Here is a 26,062-nt window from a genome sequence, read left to right as displayed (position 1 = left end):
GATTGTGAGGCAAGGATAATACATCCCAGTGCATCTGATTCCTTCTCCAGAGGCTCAGTGGGCTAGCCACATGTTGTTCATTAGTCTTTGCCAGCTGAGAGTCCAAATCCATTCCAGTAGCTGTCTCTAGAGTCCTGGAGTCGTGCACCTTCTGCTCTAATTATGTCTGCTGTTTAAACAGCAATCTGCTAGTTCTAGGGAGCCATACGAGCAAGACTGGGTTACACAATTCTACTTAGCTTACCTTATTTCCCATCTGCTTACTGATGCTCTGAAAGGAGTCATCCTTTGCTCTTCTATGGAGGGTAGAATAATGAAGCTTTTAAAATGTTGACCCTATATAGGATAAAATCAAATGGCCAATTGACTTTTTTCCCCTTCATGATTTCTAACCGAGCTAAAATGAATAATAGCTTATTTATGAAGCTGAACAATTCTTATTTTGCAGATTGTGTCTTTGTATAACACTTTGAAATCTACTGGTGAAAAGTAGGAGCTAGGGTTTTTATTTTTTAATGAATTTTAGCAGAGATGTTTCTTTTGGTTTTGGCTTTTTTTTTTTTTTTTTTTTTGCTAGAGCAAAAATTTTATTTAATAAACTACTATGAAGACAAGAGTCACCAGCCCCGACTGGTAAAAAGCATACATATGAACATATGTAATTAAGCATTTCAGATCAACGTACAATTAATGCAACAAACATACATGCATACATCTCTGGCAACAAATGACTAAGAATTTCTGGGAAGAAAGCAAACATATGTTAAAGCTATAAATAATCCAGTACAAGGAGGATTTGTTGTTGTGTTTTTGGGGTGGGGTTTGGGGGATTATTTTCTTTGGAAAGAGCCTCTCCAGGCCCAGGCTTATGGATAGATAAACTATAAAGCCTTTTCCATTTTGCTCAAAGAAACTTCAGGCTATGGCAGCATTCAAATACTGTGCTGGAATTGTTTATTACAGTGTTTTGTAGACTACTTATAGGCAGTGTGATCCTGTAGATCAAGCATGGAGACCACTGTTCATTTACTCTGCATTTTTTTTTATTTGGCATGTGCATAGTTGTCTAGCCAAGCGATGGCATCTTCAATGGCGTGATGCAGTTCTTCTAGGCCACAGCTGAACTTAGTCAGCAGGCATTCGACAGTGTGCATCGTTGTCTGTATTGCGCCGCAGCTGCAAAAAGGGCTATCACAAAAGCCCCTGCAACACTGGTTAGTTGCACAGAGATCTTGCCCGGTCCAACACCTGTTCAACAGGGACCACTGGCGACGGGGCAGGTCAAAATCAGGCGGGCAAATTGTGGGGTCGGCGATGAGGGACTGGTTGCTTACTCTGTGAGATTGTCGAATTCACTTCTATGCATGTTTCCCCATCTGTAAAATTATATTTTCCCTCCTCTGTAAACATGCTGTGTAGATATAAGCGGGAAGTATTACCTACGGCTGTTAGCCTTCAGGGACTGGCTTAGCACAGCCCTTGAGGGAGGGAAGAACAATCTGTTCACACTGATCCAAAAAAAGCACTATGATGCTGCTAGTCAGAGTCATGTTTAAACAGTAATATAGTGTCGTTCTGATTCCATTGTGAATAGGGCTTCCAGGATGATGTACAAAGGAGAAAAAAAAAAATCTGCTCTGGCCGTAGATTTGGACAAAAACCTTTTCAGTCCTAAAAGTTTAATCTGATTTTTTTTTTTAAGGGAAGAGGACCATTGCCAGGTCCCTGTCATAAGAAGCAGTAAAGGCTTGGCAACAACAACAAAAAATCGTTTGCAGTACACCTTTTAAAGCATCCTAAGTTTTAAAAACAAAAACAAGACCTTCTGTCCTTCTGAGCAATTACTGGGCTGAGAGCAGTGAGTACAGGGACAGTCAACTTGAATATTTTTAACGGAGTACAAAAATCTGATTTGATAGTGCACTTATTTAGTATTCTGGCAGGAGTTGATTTTTCTTTTGTGTGTGTGTGTGCTTTCCTACTGATCTATTTAAAGATATTTTGAACAAGGGAGAGAGGATGGGCCCGGGAGCAATACCACCAAGCATATACCCTCCCTGTCTCCACCCCCACCATCCTGCTCTGTACACATACATGCTTGCTGCCTGTTTGGTTTCAGATTTGACTTGCTGCTGCTAGCAAGCATTCTTGCAGGGCCTGGTAAAAGTACGCAGATGAGCTCCTCCACAGCTGTGCATGCTAATAGACATGTAACTGGCAATCAAAAATAGAGAAACTTAAGTGTTGCCAAATGCATGACATTTTAAGTCTTGCAGTTAACTCTGGCAGGTACACAATTTTATATTGGAAGTGTAATTCTTCAAAAGTTGATGTCCCTTTAAGGGTCCTGAGTTCAGCTTTGGTAGGTTGATCAGAGAATCCTGCAATGTATGACTGATCCCGCTCTCTTGAAGGTGGCTGCATTTTTCCCATGAAAAATGCTGGCTTTAACTTTCCTTATAGCTAATGGCTGTTCTAATCACAGACAATCAAAAGAAATCACATGGGTTTGGAATCCTTTAGGACCAGGGTCTGGAAGCTTCCATAATACTAGTAATCCCTGGTCCACCTGAAAGTGCACCAGGGATTCAAAATTTACTACTCAAAGGAGAGGAATTAGGGTCGCCAACTTTCTAATTGCACAAAACTGAACACCTTGGCCCCACCCTGCCCCTTCCCCAAGGCGCCCCCCCCACTCACTCCATCCCCACTCCCTTTGTCACTTGCTCTCCCCACCCTCACTCACTTTCGCTGGGCTGGGGCAGGGGTGAGGGCTCTGGCTGGGGGGATAGGCTCTGGGGTGGGGCCAGAAATGAGGGGTTCAGGATGCAGGAGGGGGCTCTGGCCTGGAGCCAAGGGGTTCAGAGTGCAGGAGCAAGCTCAGGGCTGGGGCAGAGGGTTGGGGTACAGAAGGGGGCTCAGGACTGGGGTAGGGTATTGGTGTGGGTTCAGTGTGCGGGCTCCAGTTGGGCAGCGCTTACCCTAGGCGGCTCCCGGTCAGCGGTGCAGGAGGGCCAAGGCAGGCTCCCTGCCTGCCCTGGCTCCATGCGGCTCCCAGAAGCAGCCAACATGTCCAGCTCCTAGGCGCAGCCAGGCGGCTTTGTGCAGTGTGTATTATGAGTTGCCCATGCCCGCAGGCGCCCCCCCTGCAGCTCCTTTTGCCTGCCGTTCCCAGCCAATGGGAGCTGTGGAGCTGGTGCTCGGGGCGGGGGCAGCACGTAAAGCTTCCCTGATCACCCCTGCACCTAGGGGCCACAGGGACATGCCGGCTGCTTCTGGGACCTGCGCTGAGCCAGGGCAGGCAGGCAGCCTGATATGATGGTCTATTTCACCTTCAGTTACAGCATCTTATGCCAAATAGCTTTAGTTACTTACAAAATCTCAAGTTGGGCTAGTGTCTAACAGGCTATAGTTGAGTTAGAAGGATAGCAGAAGAGCTAGCGTGCACTCTGGCCTAGAGACAACAGCTCACACTGGTTTTCCAGGCTTCATCCATTGCAACATGTCCAAAATATTTTCAACAAGATATTAAGTGATCTCATCCTCAACCAATAAAAAGACATAAATAAGCCCTACATCAGGCTTTTTTCCTTAGTGTTGTGCACCCTGAGGGTAGGACAAGGTTACCTAGCAGCCACAGCTATTGGACTAACTCTTTCACCGATATTGCATATGCCACAATAGTAGCAAGTATGAGGCTCCTTAGTAGATATGTTCGGCATGGAAACTTAGTTCTGGCTAACCTATGAGACATGTATTTCAAAATGAGCTGTACTTTGCTACTGGTAGACTGTACATTCAAAGGGGGGGAAACTCTGTAACCACAATTTTTAACTCTCTCAGAAATGAATTTGAAACTTTCTTTAGAAGCTGACAAATTAAACTGCAAAAAGATCAGCCCTCCTCTAGACTCGAGAGAAGTACTGTCATGGCTGAGCAGTAGGTTGTCGCATTGCCAAAAGTTTTTGTGCGACAGTGGCATCTAGTGGCAGATGAACATGAAAATAATATGTTCTGACTCATCTCTCGAGTTGCAAAATCAATGGAACAAAAAGAAAAGCATAACCCTGAACACTTGAACTGGGGATCTGTTGTAGCAAATGTGCAGCGAATCAAGCATGACTCCAGCTGGCTCACTTGTCTGTTCTAGCCTGATGCTTTCAATGGGGAGCAAACTCCTGGTAGCTGTAGTTAGACACACACTGCCTAAGGGAATGTTTCTGCTCTAATAGGATTAAAACATGTATAATCTTTTAAAATTAAAATGGTAACTATTGAGTTATGAGTGAGTGTGATGTGTGTCTCCGCTTCAGAAGGGAATGCGGTAGTACGTACTGGTAAATGTATTCATAGAATCATAGACTTTAAGGTCACAAGGGACCATTATGATCGTCTAGTCCAGGGGTCAGCAACCTTTCAGAAGTGGTGTGCCGAGTCTTCATTTATTCACTCTAATTTAAGGTTTCGCGTGCCAGTCATACATTTTAATGTTTTTAGAAGGTCTCTTTCCATAAGCCTATAATATATAACTAAACTATTGTTGTATGTAAAGTAAATAAGGTTTTTAAAATGTTTAAGAAGCTTCATTTAAAATTAAATTAAAATGCAGAGCCCCCTGGTGGCCAGGACCCGGGCACTATGAGTGCCACTGAAAATCAGCTCACGCGTGCCATAGATTGCCTACCCCTGGTCTAGTCCGACCTCCTGCACACCGCAAGCCATAGACCCACTCCTGTAACAAACCCTAACCTATGTCTGAGCGACTGAAGTCCTCAAATCATGGTTTAAAGACTTCAAGGTATGGAAAATCCTCCAGCAAGTGACCTGTGCCCCACACTGCAGAGGAAGGCGAAAAAACCCCAGGGCCTTTGCCAATCTGCCCTGGAGGAAAATTCCTTCCCAACCCCAAATATGGCGATCAGCTAAACCCTGAGCACGTGGGCAAGACTCACCAGCCAGCACCCAGGAAAGAATTCTCTGTAGTAACTCAGATCCCACCCCATCTAACATCCCATCACAGGCCATTTGGCATATTTACTACTAATAGTCAAAGATCAGTTAATTGCCAAAATTAGGTTATCTCATCATACCATCCCCTCCATAAACTTATCAAGCTTAGTCTTGAAGCCAGATATGTCTTTTGCCCTCACTGCTCCCCTTGGAAGGCTGTTCCCGAACTTCACACCTCTGATGGTTAGAAACCTTCATTTAATTTCAAATCTAAACTTCCTGATGGCCAGTTTATATCCATTTGTTCTTGTGTCCACATTGGTACTGAGCTTAAATAATTCCTCTCCCTCCCTGGTATTTATCCCTCTGATATGTTTATAAAGAGCAATCGTATCTCCCCTCAGCCTTCTTTTGGTTAGGCTAAACAAGCCACGCTCTTTGAGTCTCCTTTCAGAAGACAGGTTTTCCATTCCATATTGAACAGGACTGCAGATTCCAAAACCTTAAAGGAGTGTTCTGCTCTGTTGTGCAATAGTGAGACTTCAGATTACTGCTGCAAGGCTGTGTCAGTACCAGTCTAGCAATTCCCCCTTCCCACAATGGCTCACATGTGGACTCTGTCAGTTATTCAGCTGTATTCCCCATCTGCTGCCTCTGGTTGATGGTCTCTCTAAAAACAAATAAAGTACAGATGGGTGGGTCCTGCACCTAGCTGTGGCAGTGCCAACAGTGTTGCAAGATAAGACTTCAGTTGCTTCTGTCATGACTGTAGCTCCCAGGAGCAGTAAAGTGTACCCATGGATTTGATGAGTCTGCCAGTGTTCCTGCATGGGTGTATGAGCATTACCCTCCCACCAGTCCGGCAGGAAGCTGCAGGCATATGCAACATACTGCTCAAACAGACTGACCTACCTACAACAAGGACATAAAATGCACAATCTCACAGGCTAATGCTCTTGAAAGAACCTTATTGAGTCCTATAGGCCAGACCTATACAGCTCTGTGCATATGTGTGTGTTTTTCCAAATGACACCTCTGAAATGTTGCCATTGCATATAACATATATTTCCCCACCCCCCATTAACAATGATCAGGTACCTTTAGCATGGTGTTGATACAGGATGAGGACATTTCGTGACTGCCAGTCATGATTAGTGGTAGTCAGCAAGAGAACTTGAATCTATGCAAGCTGTAGTGGTGGTTCAGTTTACCAAGTCTCAAGTTACCAGTTAGTATTTAGACGTCAAATATATTTTAATAGAAAAGTCTAGCAGATATAGAAGTGTCTTGATTTTAACTTGGTCTAATACAAATTCCTGACTTCTCAAACTTGTGAGGTGCTGTGATAGTGGTCAATGGGTGTGGCTGGTATACAACCCTAAATGCAATTTCCCTTTCCAGCACTTAAATAGCAAGGAATAAGCACCATAGAAAAAATATAGGCTGCCTTTAGGAGTTAACTAAACTGTTGTAAACAGAAATTATTGGGCAGCTGCCTGAAACTTTAAGTGCAGAGTTGGAGGCAGACTTGACACTTTTCTAGCTGTGCACCATTGCATAAGACATTTAAAATTAGACTGAGCAAAGCATTAGAAATACTGTAGGGACCCTTCCTCTGTTGGCAAGAATGGGACTCCATCACCTAAAAAGAGAGGAAACATTCTAATGTCTGGTCTGATTCTATTTTAGTACAGTCTTAGAAGAGTGCTGTCACGTTGTTCACCAGCTAGATCCCTGTTATGCACTTGGTTTTTCTATTTTACTTGTTTTAATGAGGTGAGACTGCCATTTGCCTAGAGTCAGGCTTAGTGGGAGCAGGTGCTCTGAGCTTCTGCTACATGGCTTTGCCAATGTACCTCTATCACGGCCCACGCTTTCAATTCTCTGCTTGAGTGAGGCCCGGACTGCCAGCTGTGTCTTAGCAGTGTCTGATTTAGGCATGTGGTAAGAGGCTTGCTAGGAGTCGGGGTGGGGGGGTGCGGGCTAAAGTGAAAACCCCAAACTCACTCATTTGAACAAAGGCTTTGAGGTGAAGGGCTACTGCTTTAACCCTCTGCCTCTATCTAGGCATCTAACACACCCATGTCTGAAGTAGGAGTGCAAGAGGCTGCTAGGTAACCTCCTGATAGAGATGTTTTGCTTTTATTGTAGATGTGCCCATGCCCAAAGACCTTCTCTTAGTCTGTCTTGATTCTTTAAAGTACACAGACTGTTTTTACATAGAACTGCAGAAAACACCGCTGCTATGACTAACCAGCATAAATTCTCAACAGGGTAATTGTTGCCTGTTGAGAATGTACTAGGAGTTCTTGTTCATGTACAGAGTAGGTGGCTAATGAAAGTGGAGACTACATATAGCATTTTTTCTTCCTTTAATAGGCTTGTATTTTTGTGGTTTGTATTAGAGCCTGCATATTCCACCCTCCCTGAGCCAATCAAGCACTACTAGCTTTTAAAAGAAACAATAGCCAAGTGATTAGTTTCACCCTGGCAAAGGTATTTTAGAAGCACATGGCCTTTGCACCCATAAGAATATGCTGCTATTCCCTGTAGTCAGCTTGGTTTAGCACTTTTACAAGTGTTCCATTAATCCAATTGAATGCTGGCACAGAGAGCTTTCCGTCTGAGTGCTTTCCTCATGCAGAGAGCTGTGGCGCATGAAAAACAGCAGGGCACCTCTGTATGGAGAAGAGCCTCCAGGGGCATTGCAGCTGAAACAAGGCAGCATTCTTAATTAGTTCTGTCCCCCAACAGAACCCCCTCAGAGTAATGCTGTGTCTGGGGTGGTCAGTGTTCCATTAAGGGATATTTGGTTGGATGTTTTCTTATTGACTACACTTGCACGAAGCACTAAGTGTAGTCAAAGCGCCAGCGCTGGGAGAGAGCTCTCCCAGCGCTGTCCGTACTCCACCTCCCTGTGGGGAATAACGTACAGCGCTGGGAGCCGCGCTCCCAGCGCTGGGGCTTTGACCACACTGGCGCTTTGCAGAGCCGCAATTTGCAGCGCTGGAGAGGGTGTGTTTTCACACCCTGCTGCAGCGCTGCAAATTTGCAAGTGTAGCCAAGGCCTTACAGTGTCTTTCCTTTATGGGAGGGAGCAAGCTTTCACCAGCATTAATGCAGGGACTGGACTGACTGTTCTCAAGTAGCTTGTGGATTGGGACTCTAGAGATCTTTATCTATGGAAGTAAATCCAGATCAGTAGCTTGTCTCCAGGTGAAGCTAAAATATAAACTGTATGTACTGTGTGATTAAGTACTGGAAATAGCTGGAATTCAAGATAATTATCTTTATGGCTTTTTATAGCCCCCCAATCAGAGCTCAACTCTAACTTTTCATCAGCAGAAATCGGATGGCTGGGCAGGATATTTGCGTTATTGACCAAACTTGTAGCTATCAATAGGTTATTGGGGAAGGACTTTTGTTGCAGGAGAGAGGAAATGCACTCGGTAACTTGACAGCTGGCTGTCTTTTAATTCCAGACTTGAGAAATCTAGCTGGAGGGGAAGAAAGGTTGAGCCCTAACATGGTAGGTTCTGTCTGTGAAGATGGCACTCTCCCTGGTTAAACAGGGTTGGACTGTAGCCTAACTTCTCTTTACTGCCACTGGGAATGTAAACTTCACTACACTCCAGGCTCCCTAAATCCAGAGCACTGAAAAGCAGCAAGTTGGCTCCCTTTGCACCTGAAGCTACCTGGCTTTGTGGGGTGCACTTTGTTCCCCACATACCTGTGGTGTGATGAACAGCATGTTGGCTAGTTTTAAAAGGGGGTGTGCTCACTAGGAATGTTGTACCCTTTTCCATCCAACCACTTTGGAAGGAGATCCAGCTTCCTCTGAAACTGAGGGAGATGGCAAGCAGACTGGCTCCCTGATTTTTAACAAAAATCCTTGTTTATCCAGAAGTTATCAAACACCTTCAAATAAATGGGACTTAACTGTTAACATGGCGCATGTCAGGAACTTTTTTAGTATTTCTATGCTGTTGAGACTACAGCTCAATATAAATTTTGCTAAAAATCTGAACCAGAATTCTAAACTGCCCTACTTCAGACTGATCCTTTTCCAAGCATCTCTAGAGGAAGGCTGCTCATTGCCCTACTTGACCCAAATAGCATACGAGTCGCTTGGTTCATCTTAGACTAACAACTGTCACTTCCAAGTGACTAAACTTTGAAGAGTTTAAACAATGTTTGTGTTGTAGTCCTAGGTATTGTGAACACTTCCTACTGGTGAGTTCTTAAAACTTAAACAAGGAGCAGGCAAGGTGAAATGGTATTGCCACCTGGGCAATGCATGAATAGCCTGGAAAAACACTCTTCCACAGAAATCTGGGAAAGCATAACTTTGAATTGAGCTTCCTATTGTAAAGTGTCTTTGAAAAGAAGAGATTCCTTTTTAAATGGATATCATTTTATGACTTCATCAGTTAAGCAAATGAAAAAGAAACACAATTCCTAGTTGCATCAGCCACCACCAGTCCCTGACATTTACAAGACATGATATGACTCTCCTACAACCATCCTTTCTGCAGAAACAAAGAAGCTGTGAGGTGCTGCAATACATTTCTGACTTCTCAGCAGATTTATAAGGAGGAGTTTTTGGATTTGCTCCTTGTGGTTGGAGCATGGTTCTCAAACTGATTTTGATGTAATGCTGTGCAATCCTGTAGTGTGTGTTGCAGTCTCCTTATCCTGACATATATGTAGGTGATAAGGGAGGAGGTAACTGTTCTTATAATGCAGTGAAATTTGAGAGAGTGCCTTTGTCACTAAGTCTGACTTACTTTTTAGTAAGATAACTCATTATTCTTATAAGTATATTTGCTATAGTAGTTTCTTTGAGGGCTTGGCTACACTTACAAGTTGCAGCGCTGGGAGTTACAGCGCTGGTCATGCAGCTGTGTAGGGCCAGCGCTGCAGTGTGGCCACACTTGCAGCACTTTCCAGCGCTGTATTGAGAGGTGCATTGTGGGCAGCTATCCCACAGAGCACCTCGTCCCGTTTTGGCACCGTTTTGGCGCTGAGTATTGTGGGAAGGGGAAGGAAGTGTGTGGGTCATTCCGCTTCCTGTTCCAACGCCCCATGGTGCATCGCTTCACATCCCAGCATTCTGTCTTTCCGGCAACGTTTGGCGCCATTGTGAGTGTCTTTCTGCTCTGTGTGTGAATCGCGATTTCTGTGGGAAATGGAGCCCGAGCTGCTGAGGACTGTGCTGATGAGTGTCGCCAGCACAACACGTTTGGCAGTCGAGCTATTCCTTCAGCTCCAAAGTGACAGTGAGGAGTCTGACGATGATATCGATATGGATTTGCCTGCCGCGTGTGACACTACAGTGCTTGTGGCATTCACGGAAATGCTCAGCACCGTTGAACGCCGCTTTTGGGCTCAGGAAACAAGCACTGACTGGTGGGATCACATCGTCATGGAAGTCTGGGATGACGAGCAGTGGCTGCAGAACTTTCATATGAGAAAAGCCACTTTCATGGGACTGTGTGCTGAGCTCGCCCCCACCCTGCGGCGCAAGGACACAAGATTGAGAGCTGCCCTGACAGTGGAAAAGCGGGTGGCTATTGCAATCTGGAAGCTGGCAACTCCAGACAGCTACCGGTCGGTCGGGAACCAGTTTGGAGTGGGAAAGTCGACCGTTGGAATCGTTTTGATGCAAGTTTGCAAGGCAATTAATCGCATCTTGCTAAGAAAGACCGTGACTCTGGGGAGCGTGCAGGACATTGTGGATGGCTTTGCACAAATGGGTTTCCCTAACTGTGGAGGGGCGATAGATGGGACGCATATTCCTATTCTGCCCCCCCCCCCCCACCTGGCATCAGAGTACGTTAATCGTAAGGGGTATTTCTCTATGGTTCTCCAGGCGCTTGTGGATCACCGTGGGCGTTTCATTGACATTTACACAGGCTGGCCTGGAAAGGTGCATGATGCACGCATCTTTCGGAACAGTGGCCTGTTCAGGAAGATGCAGGCAGGGACTTTTTTCCCAGACAGGAAGATCACAGTAGGGGACGTCGAAATGCCCATTGTGATCCTTGGAGACCCCGCTTACCCGTTACTGCCTTGGCTCATGAAACCCTATACAGGGAAGCTTGACAGGAGCAAGGACCGGTTCAACTACAGGCTGAGCCGGTGCCAAATGACTGTGGAGTGTGCTTTTGGGCATTTAAAAGCCTGCTGGTGTTCCTTGTATGGGAAGCTAGACTTGGGGGAAAGCAGCATCCCCGCGGTTATATCCGCTTGCTGTACCCTCCATAATATTTGTGAAGGGAAGGGTGAAACATTCAGTCAGGCATGGACCACCGAGGTTCAAGTCCTGGAGGCTGAATATGCACAGCCAGAGAGCAGGGCTAATAGAGAGGCCCAGCACAGGGCTACAAGGATTAGGGATGCCTTGAGGGAAGAATTTGAGGCTGAAAGCCAACAGTAATGTTTGCTGCCTTGCATGGGAGTGAATTGCACTGTTTACACTGTTATTCTATTATCCCTAAAATGATTTGCAGTGCCTCTTTCTTTACTGGGCTAAGGTATCTTTCACTATCTGCTATAATAAAGACTGTTTTCAAAGCCAAGAATTGTTTTATTGAAAAGAAAAAAACTTCCTTGACAGACAGAAACACAACATTTCATGAACACAAGAGGGCAGGGATGTGGGTTGGTGAACTGCACAGTCACAAGTTTGCATACGTCCTGTCTGGAGTGCTGTGCAATGAATCCTGCACTTCAGGGTGCATAAACTGCATGGTGATGGGGGTTGAGTGCAGAGGGTAAGGGTTGTAGTTAGCAGGGCTGGTTGGTGAACGTACAGGTGTTGGAGGCAGCTGGTGGTGGTAAGAACCTGGATGCTGGGGAAGGGGGGTTTGAACTGACATTGGTGCACAAGGCAAAAGGCTTTGGGACGGGGGGCGGGGGTGGAGTAGCACGGTAGTGCTCTGCTTGCATGGCAACGAGTGACTCGATAGAGTCCGCTTGGCGCGACAGGATGCTTAGCAGCTTCTCTGTGCTTTTCCTCTTGGCCACTGCATTTCTCTGCCGGGTCCTGCTTTCCCTCTGGCGGATCCTGCTCTCCTTCTCTCTCCACTCCTGCAAGTTTTTACTCTCTCTAGCAGAGTGAGCAATAACAGTTCTCAGCATGTCTTCCTTGCTCTTTCGGGGATTTTTTCTCAAATTCTGCAGCTTCTGTGCTGTGGTACATCTGGTCAGTCCAGCAGTCAAGGTCACTTTAGAAAAAAAGAATTGACAACATTTAACAGGGAAGCATTGTGTTCATTATCTCAAGACTGAAATTCCCACACACTGAAGGAGTTCTCAGTCCTCACTTTAGCATTCTTTTACCACACACATAACACAGCAGAAGCCACAAAATGGTGAGTGAGGGGTGCTTATAGAGGGAGAATTGGGGCTTGAGTGATAGAGGGGTGCTGGTTGCTTTGGGTAAGCTTCAGTGATAGAGGGTTTGAGTGAAGATGCAGCTGCAGGGGTGATCTTCACTATCTCCCTATCTCTATCACTAGCTTCACTAAAGAGTCTCCCAACATTTTTCACAGGAGTTAATCCTGGAAGATATCTCCTTGCTGCGAGTCACTAGGGAACAGCGGGAGGCTCTTCTACAGCAATGTGGATTCCGCCCTGGACCCTATGTGGGTTGCCTGTGTTCAGCGATGGTCGGTCCCCCCCCCCCCCCCGTCGCGGCACAGTGGCGCGGACGCGTTAGCCTGACTGGGACAAGGACAACAGTGGCTCTCCCTATAAACCTGCGCAGGCATATTGCCCACGCTCTGGCTGAAACTTTTGCTGAGATAACTGCAGACGATTACCGCGACGTGATAGACCACATCAATGGGCTATTCCACATCTAGACTGGCATGCATACAGCCCGAACCCCCCTTCCTCTCCAGAAACATTTCCACCCAGAAAATAAAAGCCGCTTACCGGTAACCCGCTGCTCTGCTTGTCCTTCTGCAACTGCTGGCTGCTGCGATTGGGTACTTTCCTCCTGGCTTGAGAAGAGCTCCTGGCTGCATGCCTCAAGGGACTCTGGGGTGTCTTCTGGGGTGTCACTCGCGTATTCCTCCCCCCCCGCCTCCGCCTCCTCCTCCTGTCCCCCACCCGGCTCAGAAGTGTCCATCGTGGTCCTGGGATTGGCAGTGGGGTCACCCCCAAGTATCGCGTCCATCTCCCTGTAAAAACGGCAGGTCGTGGGGGCAGCTCCGGATCGGCGATTACCCTCGCGGGCTTTGTAATAGGCACTCCGCAGCTCTTTAACTTTCACCCTGCATTGTAGTGCGTCCCGATCATGGCCCCTATCCAGCATGGACCTTGATACCTGCTCAAAGATATCGTAATTCCTACGGCTGGAGCGCAGCTGGGACTGCACAGCTTCCTTCCCCCAAACACTAATGAGGTCCTGCAATTCGCCAGTGCTCCATGCTGGGGCTCGTTTGCCGCGTGGAGGCATGGTCACCTGTAAAGATTAACTGATTGCACTCCACACACACCTGGCTGCAGCAAACAGGAAGGAGATTTTTAAAATTCCCGGGGCATTTAAAGGGCGGGTCACCTGAGGAAAGAGCAGTAGAGTGCAAACTGATGAGCAGAGTGGCTGAACAGGAATTCTGGGATAACTCCTTAGTCCCTGGAGGACAATTAAAGCGCTGGTGAGTGTCCACACCTGCTGAGCAGCGCTGGATCACCAGCGCTGCACTCCTTATACCCCAACCCTGACGGGTTTTCAGCCAGCGCTGCAACCAGGGAGTTGCAGCGCTGGTTGTGCCCTGCAAGTGTGGACGGGGTGTAATTGCAGCGCTGGAAAGCCTCCACCAGCGCTGCAACTTGTAAGTGTAGCCAAGCCCTGAGAGTATTCAATTCTGTTGCATGTTTCAGTCTCATCTTTTTGAACATGGAATCAGTCTCCATGGTGAACCTCTCAGCATCAAATTTAGATCGAAGTTGCAGGAGGTGATCTTCTTTCACTGAAAGGAAGATTCTTGGTTCTCAGGTTAAATAAATTAAAAGCTCCTTTGATGTAAAGTTGCCAACTCTCCAGTTAATCAACGTAAAAGCTTGAACGTAATACTCAGCACTTCCATTCAGGGTAGTGGTATAAGTCAATACATTCCATGTAACCAAGATCTTCAGTTTTTTCTTGACGGCTGGAAGACCTGGTGTGACATTGCAGTCTATATGATTTTATAAAAATATGCTAATGAGTAAATATAGTGTAACCAGAATATGCTTCATGCAAAAGGTCTCTTGTAAGAGATCATTACAAAGCTTATAATCTACTGAGTGTGTTCATCCTATTTGTATAAATGTATCACTCTTGTAGCTGAAACTAGAAATATGAAATATAACTCTGAAGTCCTATTGTTATTATGCAAAGTGTGGGCAATTGATGGGAGCCATCAAGATTCCAAACCACCATTAACCAGGACAATTGACTGTGGATGGCTTTGTTCGCAGGCAAGCCTTCCTGTGAGTCAGGCTGGGAGGAATGAAGGCTTGATCATGTCACCTGAACTGGAATCCATCTTTAACCTGGTGCTTTTCCAGTAAGGAGGGGTGGGAACCCAGAGGGACAAAGGATTCCCAATTTATGCAAAAGAGATATAAGTGGGTGGAACAGAACAAAGGGGCAGCCATCATGAGAAATCCCCTAGCTACCACCTGAGCTGGAACAAGAGCTGTTCCAGGGGAAAGGATTGTGCCCAGACTAGAAAGGCATCCAGTCTGAGAAAAGAAACTTTTATTGAAACATCTCTAAGGGTGAGATTTTACTTTTATTCAGTTATATTACTGTATTATATGTTAGCATCATATGTTAGAATCATATGTTAGCAACAAGAAGAAAGTCAAGGAAAGTGTGGGCCCCTTGCTGAATGAGGGAGGGAACCTAGTGACAGAGGATGTGGAGAAAGCTAGTGTACTCAATGCTTTTTTTGCCTCTGTCTTCACAGACAAGGTCAGCTCCCAGACAGCTGCACTCTGCAGCACGGTATGGGGAGGAGGTGACCAGCTCTCTGTGGAGAAAGTAGTAGTTCAGGACTATTTAGAAAAGCTGGACGAGCACAAGTCCATGGGGCCGGATGCGCTTCATCCGAGGGTTCTAAAGGAGTTGGCCGATGAGATTGCAGAGCCATTAGCCATTATCTTTGAGAAATCATGGCGATCGGGGGAGGTCCCGGACGACTGGAAAAAAGCTAATGTAGTGCCCATCTTTAAAAAAGGGAAGAAGGAAGATCCAGGGAACTACAGGCCAGTCAGTCTCACCTCAGTCCCTGGAAAAATCATGGAACAGGTCCTCAAGGAATCAATTTTGAACCACTTAAAGGAGGGGAAAGTGATCAGGAACAGTCAGCATGGATTCACCAAGGGCAAGTCATGCCTGACTAACCTAATTGCCTTCTATGATGAGATAACCGGCTCTGTGGATGAGGAGAAAGCAGTGGATGTGCTATTTCTGGACTTTAGCAAAGCTTTTGATACAGTCTCCCACAGTATTCTTGCCAGCAAGTTAAAGAACTATGGGCTGGATGAATGGACGGTAAGGTGGATAGAAAACTGGCTAGATGGTCGGGCTCAACGGGTAGTGATCAATGGTTCCATGTCTAGTTGGCAGCCGGTATCAAGTGGAGTGCCCCAAGGGTCGGTGCTGGGGCCGGTTTTGTTCAATATCTTCATTAACGATCTGGAGGATGGTGTGGACTGCACCCGTAGCAAGATTGCAGATGACACTAAACTGGGAGGAGTGGTTGATACAATGGAGGGTAGGGATAGGATACAGAAGGACCTAGACAAATTAGAGGATTGGGCTAAAAGAAATATGAGGAGGTTCAACAAGGACAAGTGCAGAATCCTGCACTTAGGACGGAAGAATCCCATGCACTGCTACAGACTAGGGACCGAATGGCTGGGCAGCAGTTCTGCAGAAAAGGACCTAGGGGTTACGGTGGACGAAAAGCTGAATATGAGTCAACAGTGTGCCCTTGTTGCCAAGAAGGCTAATGGCATTTTGGGTTGTATAAGTAGGGGCATTTCCAGCAGATCGAGGGATGTGATCATTCCCCTCTATTCAGCACTGGTGAGGCCTCATTTGGAGTACTGTGTCCAGTTTTGGGCCCCACACTACAAGAAAGATGTGGATAAATTGGAGAGAGTCCAGCAGAGGGCAACAAAAATGATTAGGGGGCTGGAGCACATGACTTATGAGGAGAGGCTGAGGGAACTGAGATTGTTTAGCCTACAGAAGAGAAGAATGAGGGGGGATTTGATAGCTGCTTTCAACTACCTGAAAGGGGGTTCCAAAGAGGATGGATCTAGACTGTTCTCAGTGGTAGCAGATGACAGAACAAGGAGTAATGGTCTCAAGTTGCAGAGGGGGAGGTTTAGGTTGGACATTAGGAAAAACTTTTTCACTAGTAGGGTGGTGAAGAACTGGAATGGGTTACCTAGGGAGGTGGTGGAATCTCCTTCCTTAGAGGTTTTTAAGGTCAGGCTTGACAAAGCCCTGGCTGGGATGATTTAGTTGGGAATTGGTCCTGCTTTGAGCAGGGGGTTGGACTAGATGACCTCCTGAGGTCCCTTCCAATCCTGAGATTCTATTATTCTTTGATTAGGTTTAGATTTGCATGTTTTATTTTATTGGTAATTCACTTTGTTCTGTCTGTTACTACTTGGAACCACTGAAATCCTACTTTCTGTATTTAATAAAATCACTTTTTACTTATTAATTAACCTAGAGTATGTATTCGTACCTGGGGAGGCAAACAGCTGTGCATATCTCTCTATCAGTGTTATAGAGGGCGAACAATTTATGAGTTTACCTTCTATAAGCTTTATACAGGGTAAAACGGATTTATTTGGGTTTAGACCCCATTGGGAGTTGGGCATTTGAGTGTTAAAGACAGGAACACTTTTGTAAGCTGCTTTCAGTTAAGTCTGCAGCTTTGGGGCAAGAAATTCAGACCCGGGGTCTGGGTTTGCAGCAGGCTAGCGAGTCTGGCTCAAACCAGGCAGGGCACTGAAGTCCTAAGCTGATGGCAGGAAAACAGGGGCAGAAGTAGTCTTGGCACATTAGGTGGCAGCTTCCAAGGAGGGTTCTGTGATTCAACCCATCACACCTGGATATGATGAAAAGGGTTAAACACGGTTGAGGGAAGGGTAATTCTTGCATCAAAGCAAAGTGCTTTCCAGTGGAGCTACTTTAGTGATCACTCTACTTCCAAGCACTCCATATGTACTTGATAGTGTATTGGGATGAAGCAGCATCTTCTATGGTTCAAAGGTTTGCAGAACTGTCAGCAGCTGGGGAAAGTAGATTGCATGTTTGTGTCTCTAAAGACCTGCTCAGTGTTTGTTCAGCTTTTGTTGGTTTCTTTGCAGGAATTGACTACAAGACCACCACTATCTTGCTGGATGGCAGAAGGGTCAAGTTGGAACTCTGGTGAGTTTAAGTTTCTAAGCTATCTTGGCAGCAGGCCCAGTGTCTCCGAATATGGTGAAGTCTCTGCATGACGAGAGAGAATATAGATAGCTTTTGAAAGCATGCTTCAATTCACTTGTAATGCTGTAAGAAATGCAAGCCTACTGCTCATTCCCCTTTTCATTAGAATCCAAGGGGTAGCCGTGTTAGTCTGTATCCACAAAAACAACGAGGAGTCCAGTGGCACCTTAAAGACTAACAGATTTATTTGAGCATAAGCTTTTGTGGGTAAAACCCCCTCACTTCTTCAGATACATGCAGTGAAAATTACAGATGAAGGTATAAATATACTGACACATGAAGAGAAGGGAGTTACCTTACAAGTGGAGAACCAGTGTTGACAAGACCAATTCAGTCAGGGTGGATGTGGTCCACTCCCAATAATTGATGAGAAGATGTCAATACCAAGAGAGGGAAAATGGCTTTTGTAGTGAGCCAGCCACTCCCAGTCCCTATTCAAGCCCAAATTAATGGTGTTAAATTTGCAAATGAATTGTAGCTCTGCAGTTTCTCTTTGAAGTCTGGTTTTGAAGTTTTTTTGTTGAAGGATGGCTACTTTTAAATCTGTTGTTGAATGTCCAGGGAGATTGAAGTGTTCTCCTACTGGCTTTTGTATGTTACCATTCCTGATGTCTGATTTGAGTCCATTTATTCTTTTACGTAGAGACTGTCTGTCTGGTTTGGCCAATGAACATGGCAGAGGGGCATTTCTGGCACATGATGGCATATATCACATTTAGTAGATGTGCAGGTGAATGAGCCCCTGACGGTGTGGCTCATGTGGTTGGGTCCTCTGATGGTGTCGCTAGAGTAGATATGGGGACAGAGTTGGCACTGGGGTTTGTTACAGGGATTGGTTCCTGGGTTAGTGTTTCTATGGTGTTGTGTGTAGTTGCTGGTGAGTACAGTGAAACCCCGCTATAACGCGACCTTTGGGGTCCAAAAAATTCCATCGCACTAAATGCGGGGTCGCGGTATAGCGGGGTTTCAAACCAGTCAGTTTTTCAGTGGTCCCCAAAGCGGTGCATTGAGGTGCACCGCCTAGTGCCCAGCAGGGGAGAGGAGCTGCAACCCCCCCGCCTGCCAGGGACAGAGAACTCCGGGGCTGCGGGTGCCGGTGCTCTCTGTCCCCAGCAGGTGCGGGGCCGCGGCTTCTCTCCCGCTTCAAGAGGAGCCGCGGCCCCGCACCTGCCGGGGACAGAGAACACCAGCGCCCGCAGCCGGAGTTCTCTGTCCCCAGCAGGCGGGGGGCCGTGGCCCCTTTTGAAGCGGGAGAGAAACTGCGGCCCCACGCCTGCCGGGGACAGAGAGCACTGGCGCCCGCAGCCCTGGAGTTCTCTGTCCCCGGCAGGCGGGGAACCTCGGCTCCTCTTGGAGCGGGAAAGAAGCCATGGCCCCGCGCCTGCCCCGGGACAGAAGGCATTGGCCCCGGCAGCCCCGGAGAGAAGCTGGGGGCCCACGCCTGCTGGGGACAGAGAGCACCGGCGCCAGCAGCCTCGGAGTTCTCTGTCCCCAGCAGGTGCGGGGCTGCAGCTTCTCTCCCCTGCCATGGTGTTGGGGACCATTGGTACAGTACCGTACTGTATTATACCTTAAAGTGGAGCCAACCTGTGATCACGTTATGGCGAGGCGCGTTATTGCGAGGTTTGACTGTATTTGCTTCAGGTTGGGGGGATGTCTGTAAGCAAGGACTGGCCTGCCTCCCAAGGTCTGAGAGTGAGGGATCGTTTTCCAGGGTAGGTTGTAGATCGTTGATGATGTGCTGGAGAGGTTTTAGCTGGGGGCTGTAAGTGGTGGCCAGTAGATGACTTCTGGGTACCCATCTCGCTCCGTCAATCTGTTTTCTCACTTCCCCAGGTGGATATTGTAGTTGTAAGAACGCTTGATAAAGATCTTGTAGGTGTTTGTCTCTGTCTGAGGGATTGGAGTAAATTCAGTTGTATCTTAGGGCATGGCTGTAGACAATGGATCGTGTGATGTGTCCTGGATGGAAGCTGGAGGCATGTAGGTAAGTATAGCGGTCAGTAGGTTTCCAGTATAGGGTGCTGTTTATGTGACCATTACTTATTTGCACTGTAGTATCCAGGAAGTGGATCTCTTGTGTGGACTGGTCCAAGGTGAGGTTGATGGTGGGGTGGAAATTGTTGAAATCCATGTGGAATTCTTCAAGGGCCACTGGACTCCTAGTTCTTTTCATTAGAATAACCTGGTGATGACCAGACCGTTTCCTGTTTAGTAAGTAGCACACCCAAGGAGAGAGCTGAAATGTTGCCGATATAATGTAGTGCTTTGCTGTGGTCCTGTTGAGAGCTTTGCACTCTTAGTTCACGAGATTTCAGTGCACTATAAAGATGACACACCTAATCTCCAGGCACAATTTACCTAAGCTGCTTCGGTGCAATTAATGTCCCTCTTCATCATAATAACTCACATTGCAGCATTAATACAGATCCTCTTTTCAGTGTGTGGCCCATGAAAATTTGGAATACATAACGAACATTTTTTGTTAGCTGGATTCCCACACTGTAAAACTATAGTCAGCCCGCACCATCTGCACACCCAGTCCCAGCAACAAGACCACCATCCTCTATTCCCAGTGTGGTCCCATTTGCTCCTCCTCCAGCATGTCACCCAATTCCCACACAACCTTCCTGCACTTTATTTAAAAAAAAAAAAATCCTTTTTCAGCTACAATGCCTGGCTTCCCAGATTATACAGGGAAAGAACTACATGAGGGAAAGAAGGAAAGAAACCTGGTTGTGGGGCTCCACGTCTGTTTCCAGAGAGCTGGCCCTGGATTTTGTTGGGCCCTGGCTTCCACCCTTTAGGTTAAGGGTTGGAGTGAGGGGGAGCCCTATGATGAGCAGGGAACAGACCCCAAAACTAAAAGGGCATAGGCTGCATTCAGTTTCTTGGGAACAGGGCTTACTGCAATAACATGACTCTGTAGCAGAGAATAATGAGAATGGAGTGCGATATTTGCATGAAGTGTCCTTGGTGGGTAGGTAGGAATTGCAAGACTGGATCAGATTTGTGGTCCATCTAGTCTAGAATCTTGCATCGGGGTCTGCACCAGGTGCTTCAGAGGAACGTGTAAGACCTGAGGCAGGAAGGTGAGGGGAATCTGCCCCCCATATAGGTCTCACCCTGATCTAATAGAGATTGACTTAAGCCCTGAAGTATGAGGTTTTAATATCCCTTCCACAAACTGTGTACCATTATGAAAACATTGGATATTTGTTGTTCCTGTAAATGTTCCATTTCTGTTTGAATCCTGTTAAGTTCTTGGACTCCGCATCCTGTTGCACTGAGTTCTGTAGTTGAATTAGATGTGTGAAAAGATGTTTCCTTCTACTGGCTTTGAATTCCCCTTTTCATTTGATTGACTGTCCTGTTGTTATGTGACAGGGAGAACAGAAGTTCCCAATCTTCCTTTGCTGCTTATATGGATAGCAATCCCTATCTATTGTGTCCCCTCTTACTCATCTTCTTTCAAAGGTAGCAGTCCTAGTCTTTTCAGTAATTCTTCAGAGGAGAATTTTCCTAGGCCTTTTGTCTTTTTCGTTGTCCTTCTCTGAACCCCTCTAATCCTGAAATAACTTTTTGTAGAGGCAATGAGCAGTACCATACGCACTATCCAGATGAGGCCACACCTTTTGATTTATATAACGGCATTATAATAGTCTCAGTATTAATCACCATCCTACTCCTTATGCAATCTAATATTTTGTTTGTTTTGACCATAACTTCCCATTGAGCTGTCACAGTGATGCCCAGGTTCCATAATGTGACATTTCAAAGCTTAATATGAGTGCAGTGCTGTGTTGAAACTTAAAGCACATCTGACTCTATCATGCAGCTAATGAGAGTCTGAAATTGAGTCTCTGGGAAACTTGATCCAGGGTGATTTCACATTGCTTGTTGACGTGCACCTCCTAGATCAGTATCGAATGGACACAACAGGCGCAGAAGACATCCCAGTGCACTGTCTCGTTAGCCTGACCTCGGATTGCACTTCAGTAGACACTGCTTAGATCACTGTGCTGTGCTCCAGCATAATCTCCCAGATGTCCACAAATGCTCATTGAAATTCTGTTTATTTAAAACTTGACATTAACTTAAAAGAATGACAAATAAAGAGTTGAGGTGTTTAGTGTCTGTAATGCACCCTGTCGTGCCTGTGTGCTGTTCCCAAGGATGGTGTGCTGTGAAGTATCTGCGCACATGGTGGCCAAGGAGGATTGGGTGTAAAGGTCTCTCCTACAGCCAAAAAGGGTCACTAATACAGCTTCCCTTTAGTAAAGGCTTCTGAACTGATGAGCTCAAGGAGGACCCTCATTCCCCCCCCCCCTTTTTTTTTTTTTTTTAAGTTCAAATAAAAATATTAAGAAGGTAGGCTAAGTCTGCACCATTGCCAGAGAAGGGATTCCTAGCCCAGTCTCGCTCGGAGCTGAGCGAAATTAAAGAGAAGATGCCTTGCCCTTTTGAATAGTGACTCGGTTTGCCTCTTGGCTCGTCATGGAGAGGGCTGCAGGTTTGTTATGGATACACTGATTTTCCTGTTTTGTCCATGACTTGTCTCTGTGACTCACACTGCAGCGATTGCTTCTGTCCCACAGGGCTGGGCCTGGCTCCTCACTCTGTGTATGGTGACCTGGTGTGCAGGATCACAGCACCGCTCATGTTTGGCCCATCATCATGAGGGGGTAGCCAGGCCAAACCTGAGCGGTGCTGTGACCCTGTGTGCCAAGTCACCCTGCTCAGAGTAGTGAGCCGCTCCTGCAGGATGAGTGCAGGATGGGCTTGCTCTTCAGCCCCCTTGCTGTGACCCCTCCTTACAATCACAGCATTTTCTATTTTAAAAATCCCCAAATCCGTTATTTTTACTAAATTTACCATGACTGCTTTGTAATTTTTGATTTAAAAAATGCTGTGACAAATTGGCAGCCCTAATCATAGGGTAGTGCTGAGAAGGTGCAAATAGAGTACTGCTCCACAGGAAGGATGATGACTGCAGCAGGGGACTTCCTGGTATATCCTAAAGGTGGTCACCTACTGGGGAGGAAAAACTTTCCAAAATAATGTAAAAGCATCTTGCTGAGCATCCAGATACTATGCACATACAAAGAGATCAGGTGTGACTCACTGATGGATTGGTTCATACTTCAGTCTCCCGTCAGCAATGTCAGTAGGGGGTTCTCCAGGCTTGTCTGTCTAACTCTTCTCAATTTGTTGGATTTTCTGTTTCAGGGACACATCTGGCCAGGGAAGGTTCTGCACCATTTTCAGATCCTACTCCAGAGGTGCTCAGGTAAGCACTACCAGCATTGCTATGCTGGACTGGGCCTGCTCACCATCAAAGTTCTCCAGACTAATGGGAAGCAAGTTAATGCCCAACAGCACCATCCAGCATCTTGTGTTTCCCTTCCGATGTCCTGGCCCTGCCCTTCTGATCAGCATATGCACAAATGGGGGTGTCACAGAGTTGTTTGGAGCAGGGACATCTCTAGGTCTGTGTACAGTGTCTAGTGCAAGGGGGTCCTGGTCCACAACTGGGGCCTCTAGGCACTACTACAATACAAGTACAAAATTGAAGGAGAAACAAAAGGCTAAAGAAGCAGGCTTGCAGTGTGTAGCAACCTCTTACCATGTCAGAACTGGACAACTGGAATGGAGTTAAATCTAGGGTAACCATGTGTCCCATTTTGACCAGGACAGTCCCTTTTTTAAGCCCTGTCCCAGCCATCCCGACTTTTTTGGCAAAAGTGGGCAATTGTCCCGTTTGCTCTTGCTAACTGGTGATCAAAAAAGTGGGGTGCGGAGGAATGTGCGGGGGCGAGTGGCAGTGCCAGCCTCTGGGAGGGGAAGGCAGAGCTTGGGCAGGGGCAAGCAGGGCTCGACTGAGCAGCAATCCCAGCCCTGCACAAGGGGCAGGCAGGGCTTGAGTGAACAATGATGGGGGGGAAGGTGGGGGGGGGGAGACAGGGCTTGGGTGAGCGGCTCAGACCCATGTGGTGTCCCGTTTTTCCCTTTGGGAAATATGATCACCCTAGTTATACCACTAGAAATCAAAATAAATAATGCAAGATGGCTGCATTGGATAACCACTTCATTCCTGTAACTAGGCCTGTCCTCAGCACTGCTGTCTGTTGGAATGACTTGTGATGTGACAAGGTGGCTTGGAGGGGTAGCCTCTTATTGAAACTGAATTGGGAGAGCTGACTTTCAGTCCCAAATGGAGCATTTTCTTAGGCAGTAGCTTCCCTCCCTCCCCTATACAAGAGCGTTGGATGTTTCCTTTGAATGGCAGAGTCTGGAACTGCTGGTGTTTGCACACGTCCAACAATGCCCGCACCAGCACTCCACAGTGACCAATTAAAGCTTGAAAGTGTTTATCGATATGGAAAGTATGCCTCACTTACCTTCCCTGCATACCTTGCCACCTAGAAGCAGTCTGTGAGGAATGTGATTTTTAGACCAGACCTTACAGCTGATCTGGGTGGAGGGGGTCATTTTAGTGTAAACAAAGGACTGTGTGCAGGGATGTAGATAGAGCTGACAGCCAGCAGGGGGCTTATGTAGCAAGGTACAACTTCTGTCTTCCTCAAAATCTCTGGATTCTGCACAGCTTGTAACTTCCCTTTCCACAGGTGCACCTCTCTTGCTTGTTAAGTGATCCTAAAGGTTGAGTGTAAATAGTGAGTGAGCTGACCTATTAAAAAGCAAAAGGATACTAAATGAAAACCTCTCTGCAGCATGTGAATGCAATTTCCACTGCAACCTCATAGCATTGTTCTCATGAGACAAGCGTTTGTGTGTGAAACTTGGGCACTTTTTGGAGGCTAAGGACAGGAAGCCCAGGGATCCTTCCACTATGTGGTTTGTAATAGAACCTTCACTCAATACTAGTAGCTGAAAGCCCATGCTGTAATTTGTAAAGTCATGTGGTAAAAAAAAAAAAAGGCTGAGAACTTAGAAATTAGACAGTTACAGACCACAAATCCCTGTAATGATTGCACCTGGTCGTATTCTAAACAAAAATAGCTTTTAACCATGTTTGTAGCTGTTTCCATCACTTCACACTCTAGGATTCAGAGTGACACATAGCGTGACGTTCTTGAAATCATATTATATAGAGGAATAGAGTGATCACTAATTCTAAATTTTAACAGCTGCCTTCAATTTGGTGCCTACTGTCCTTCATAGTGTAGAATGCACTGTGTAGCCTGAGCTTTTGCTGAAATATTTGTGCAGATCTCAGGGTGCATTGCAGAATGATGTCCCTTTAAATAAATTAAATAAAACATTGCAGAATGATGTCCCTTTAAATAAATTATGCCCGCTGTTTCTCATGAAGCTGGCCTCATGTTTCAGGAAAAGGGCCATTCTAGTTTAAACTGCTCTTTAAGAAGCCAAGCAAAGAGATGGGACTGGTTGCATCAGAAGGCTGAATTTGCTGCAAGGATGGGCTTTGGTGCATTAATTTCTTAACACCACCTTCTGGCTCTTGAATAGGCTCCTACAGACTTCGCACTAGACTGGCACCTCTGCCCTTTCCTCTGATTGAAAGCTACCATTCACCAAGAGCAGAGTCTCAGGCTCCTAGGTATAAATACCAGGCATCCGCTTGATCTGAGAAGCATCTCCTCTTCAGGGAGGTTGCGCCTGACTGTGGTGTGGAGAATGAATGGAGTGGGGAGAGCAAAACCTCTGTGGAAGTTTCCTTAAGAAATTTGGTCCTAATTGCTTCCCGGTCCATGGTAATCTCAGCATGGGAAGAGAATCTGCCTTGACGATTCCCTTTCCCGTGCCATACATCTTCTCATTCAGCTTGAGCTCTGGATTGTGAGAGGAGATTAGTCTGCATTAACAAGGAGGAATCATGTGTTTTGAACACTTTGCTGTATCTCCAGATTGCACACTATCAGCGTTTGAGTCACTGGACTTGGTAAACAACATTACACATTTTTATGGGCCACCTCAGTTGGGCACATGCTTTGATCTTCTGGAAAAAGTCAGTCATTGGAAGTATCAGGATTCAAACCTCATTGTCCAAGATTAGCCAATTTCAGATATTGAACAATGAAGAATTAGTCCCCTTTTCAGCCTAAGCAAACAAACCCACCTGACTAGGTGGTGCTTGGAGCCATGGACACATGATTGGAGTACAGTAGGGCAAGCGACAAAGCCACGCCATCTCCTTAGACAAGGAATAGGTGATTTAACTCACTTGGCTACCTACTGCTTTAAAAAGGTTAAAAGGTTTGTCTAGGCTTGAAGGAAAGCAGTACCAATTAAGAGCCTAGCCAAAAGGGCTTTAAAATGCAGTAACAGTGATACAGGCCAGTAGAACATTAGGCTAAATTCTTTAGGCTGTGGTCTGAAATGCTGCCTTTGTCTATTAGTGTTCATTAGTTAACAATCGTGCGTTTCTCCCTAACTGGGTCTTCATCAGAATTAGCAATAGGCTGTTGCAGGCAGTGTTGCCTAGTGGGTAGAACAAGTGACTCTTGGGACATTTGCATTCTAGTCCTAATTCTTCTCCTGAATGTGAGAGATCTACAAGGCACTCCAGCCTATCTGTGCCTCCATTTTCTCATCTTTGAACTCCTCACTATGGGC

At 46.3% G+C, this 26,062-nt stretch overlaps 1 protein-coding gene across 2 annotated transcripts in view; it reads left to right on the top strand.

Moving 5' to 3' along the window:
• RAB40C (RAB40C, member RAS oncogene family) overlaps positions 1–26,062 on the top strand; it is a 65,569-nt gene that overhangs the window by 24,920 nt on the left and 14,587 nt on the right. For both annotated transcript variants that reach the window (XM_044980687.1, XM_044980686.1), the window contains exons 3-4: positions 17,341–17,401; positions 22,691–22,751. In XM_044980687.1, coding sequence (XP_044836622.1) covers positions 17,341–17,401; positions 22,691–22,751 — 122 coding nt within the window. The remainder of the gene's footprint in view (positions 1–17,340; positions 17,402–22,690; positions 22,752–26,062) is intronic.

This window comes from Mauremys mutica, chromosome 11, assembly GCF_020497125.1.
Source record: "Mauremys mutica isolate MM-2020 ecotype Southern chromosome 11, ASM2049712v1, whole genome shotgun sequence".
Lineage (NCBI taxonomy): Eukaryota > Metazoa > Chordata > Testudines > Geoemydidae > Mauremys > Mauremys mutica.
The sequence above is the reverse complement of the archived record's forward strand: the minus strand, read 5'-3'. Positions and strand labels throughout refer to the sequence as shown.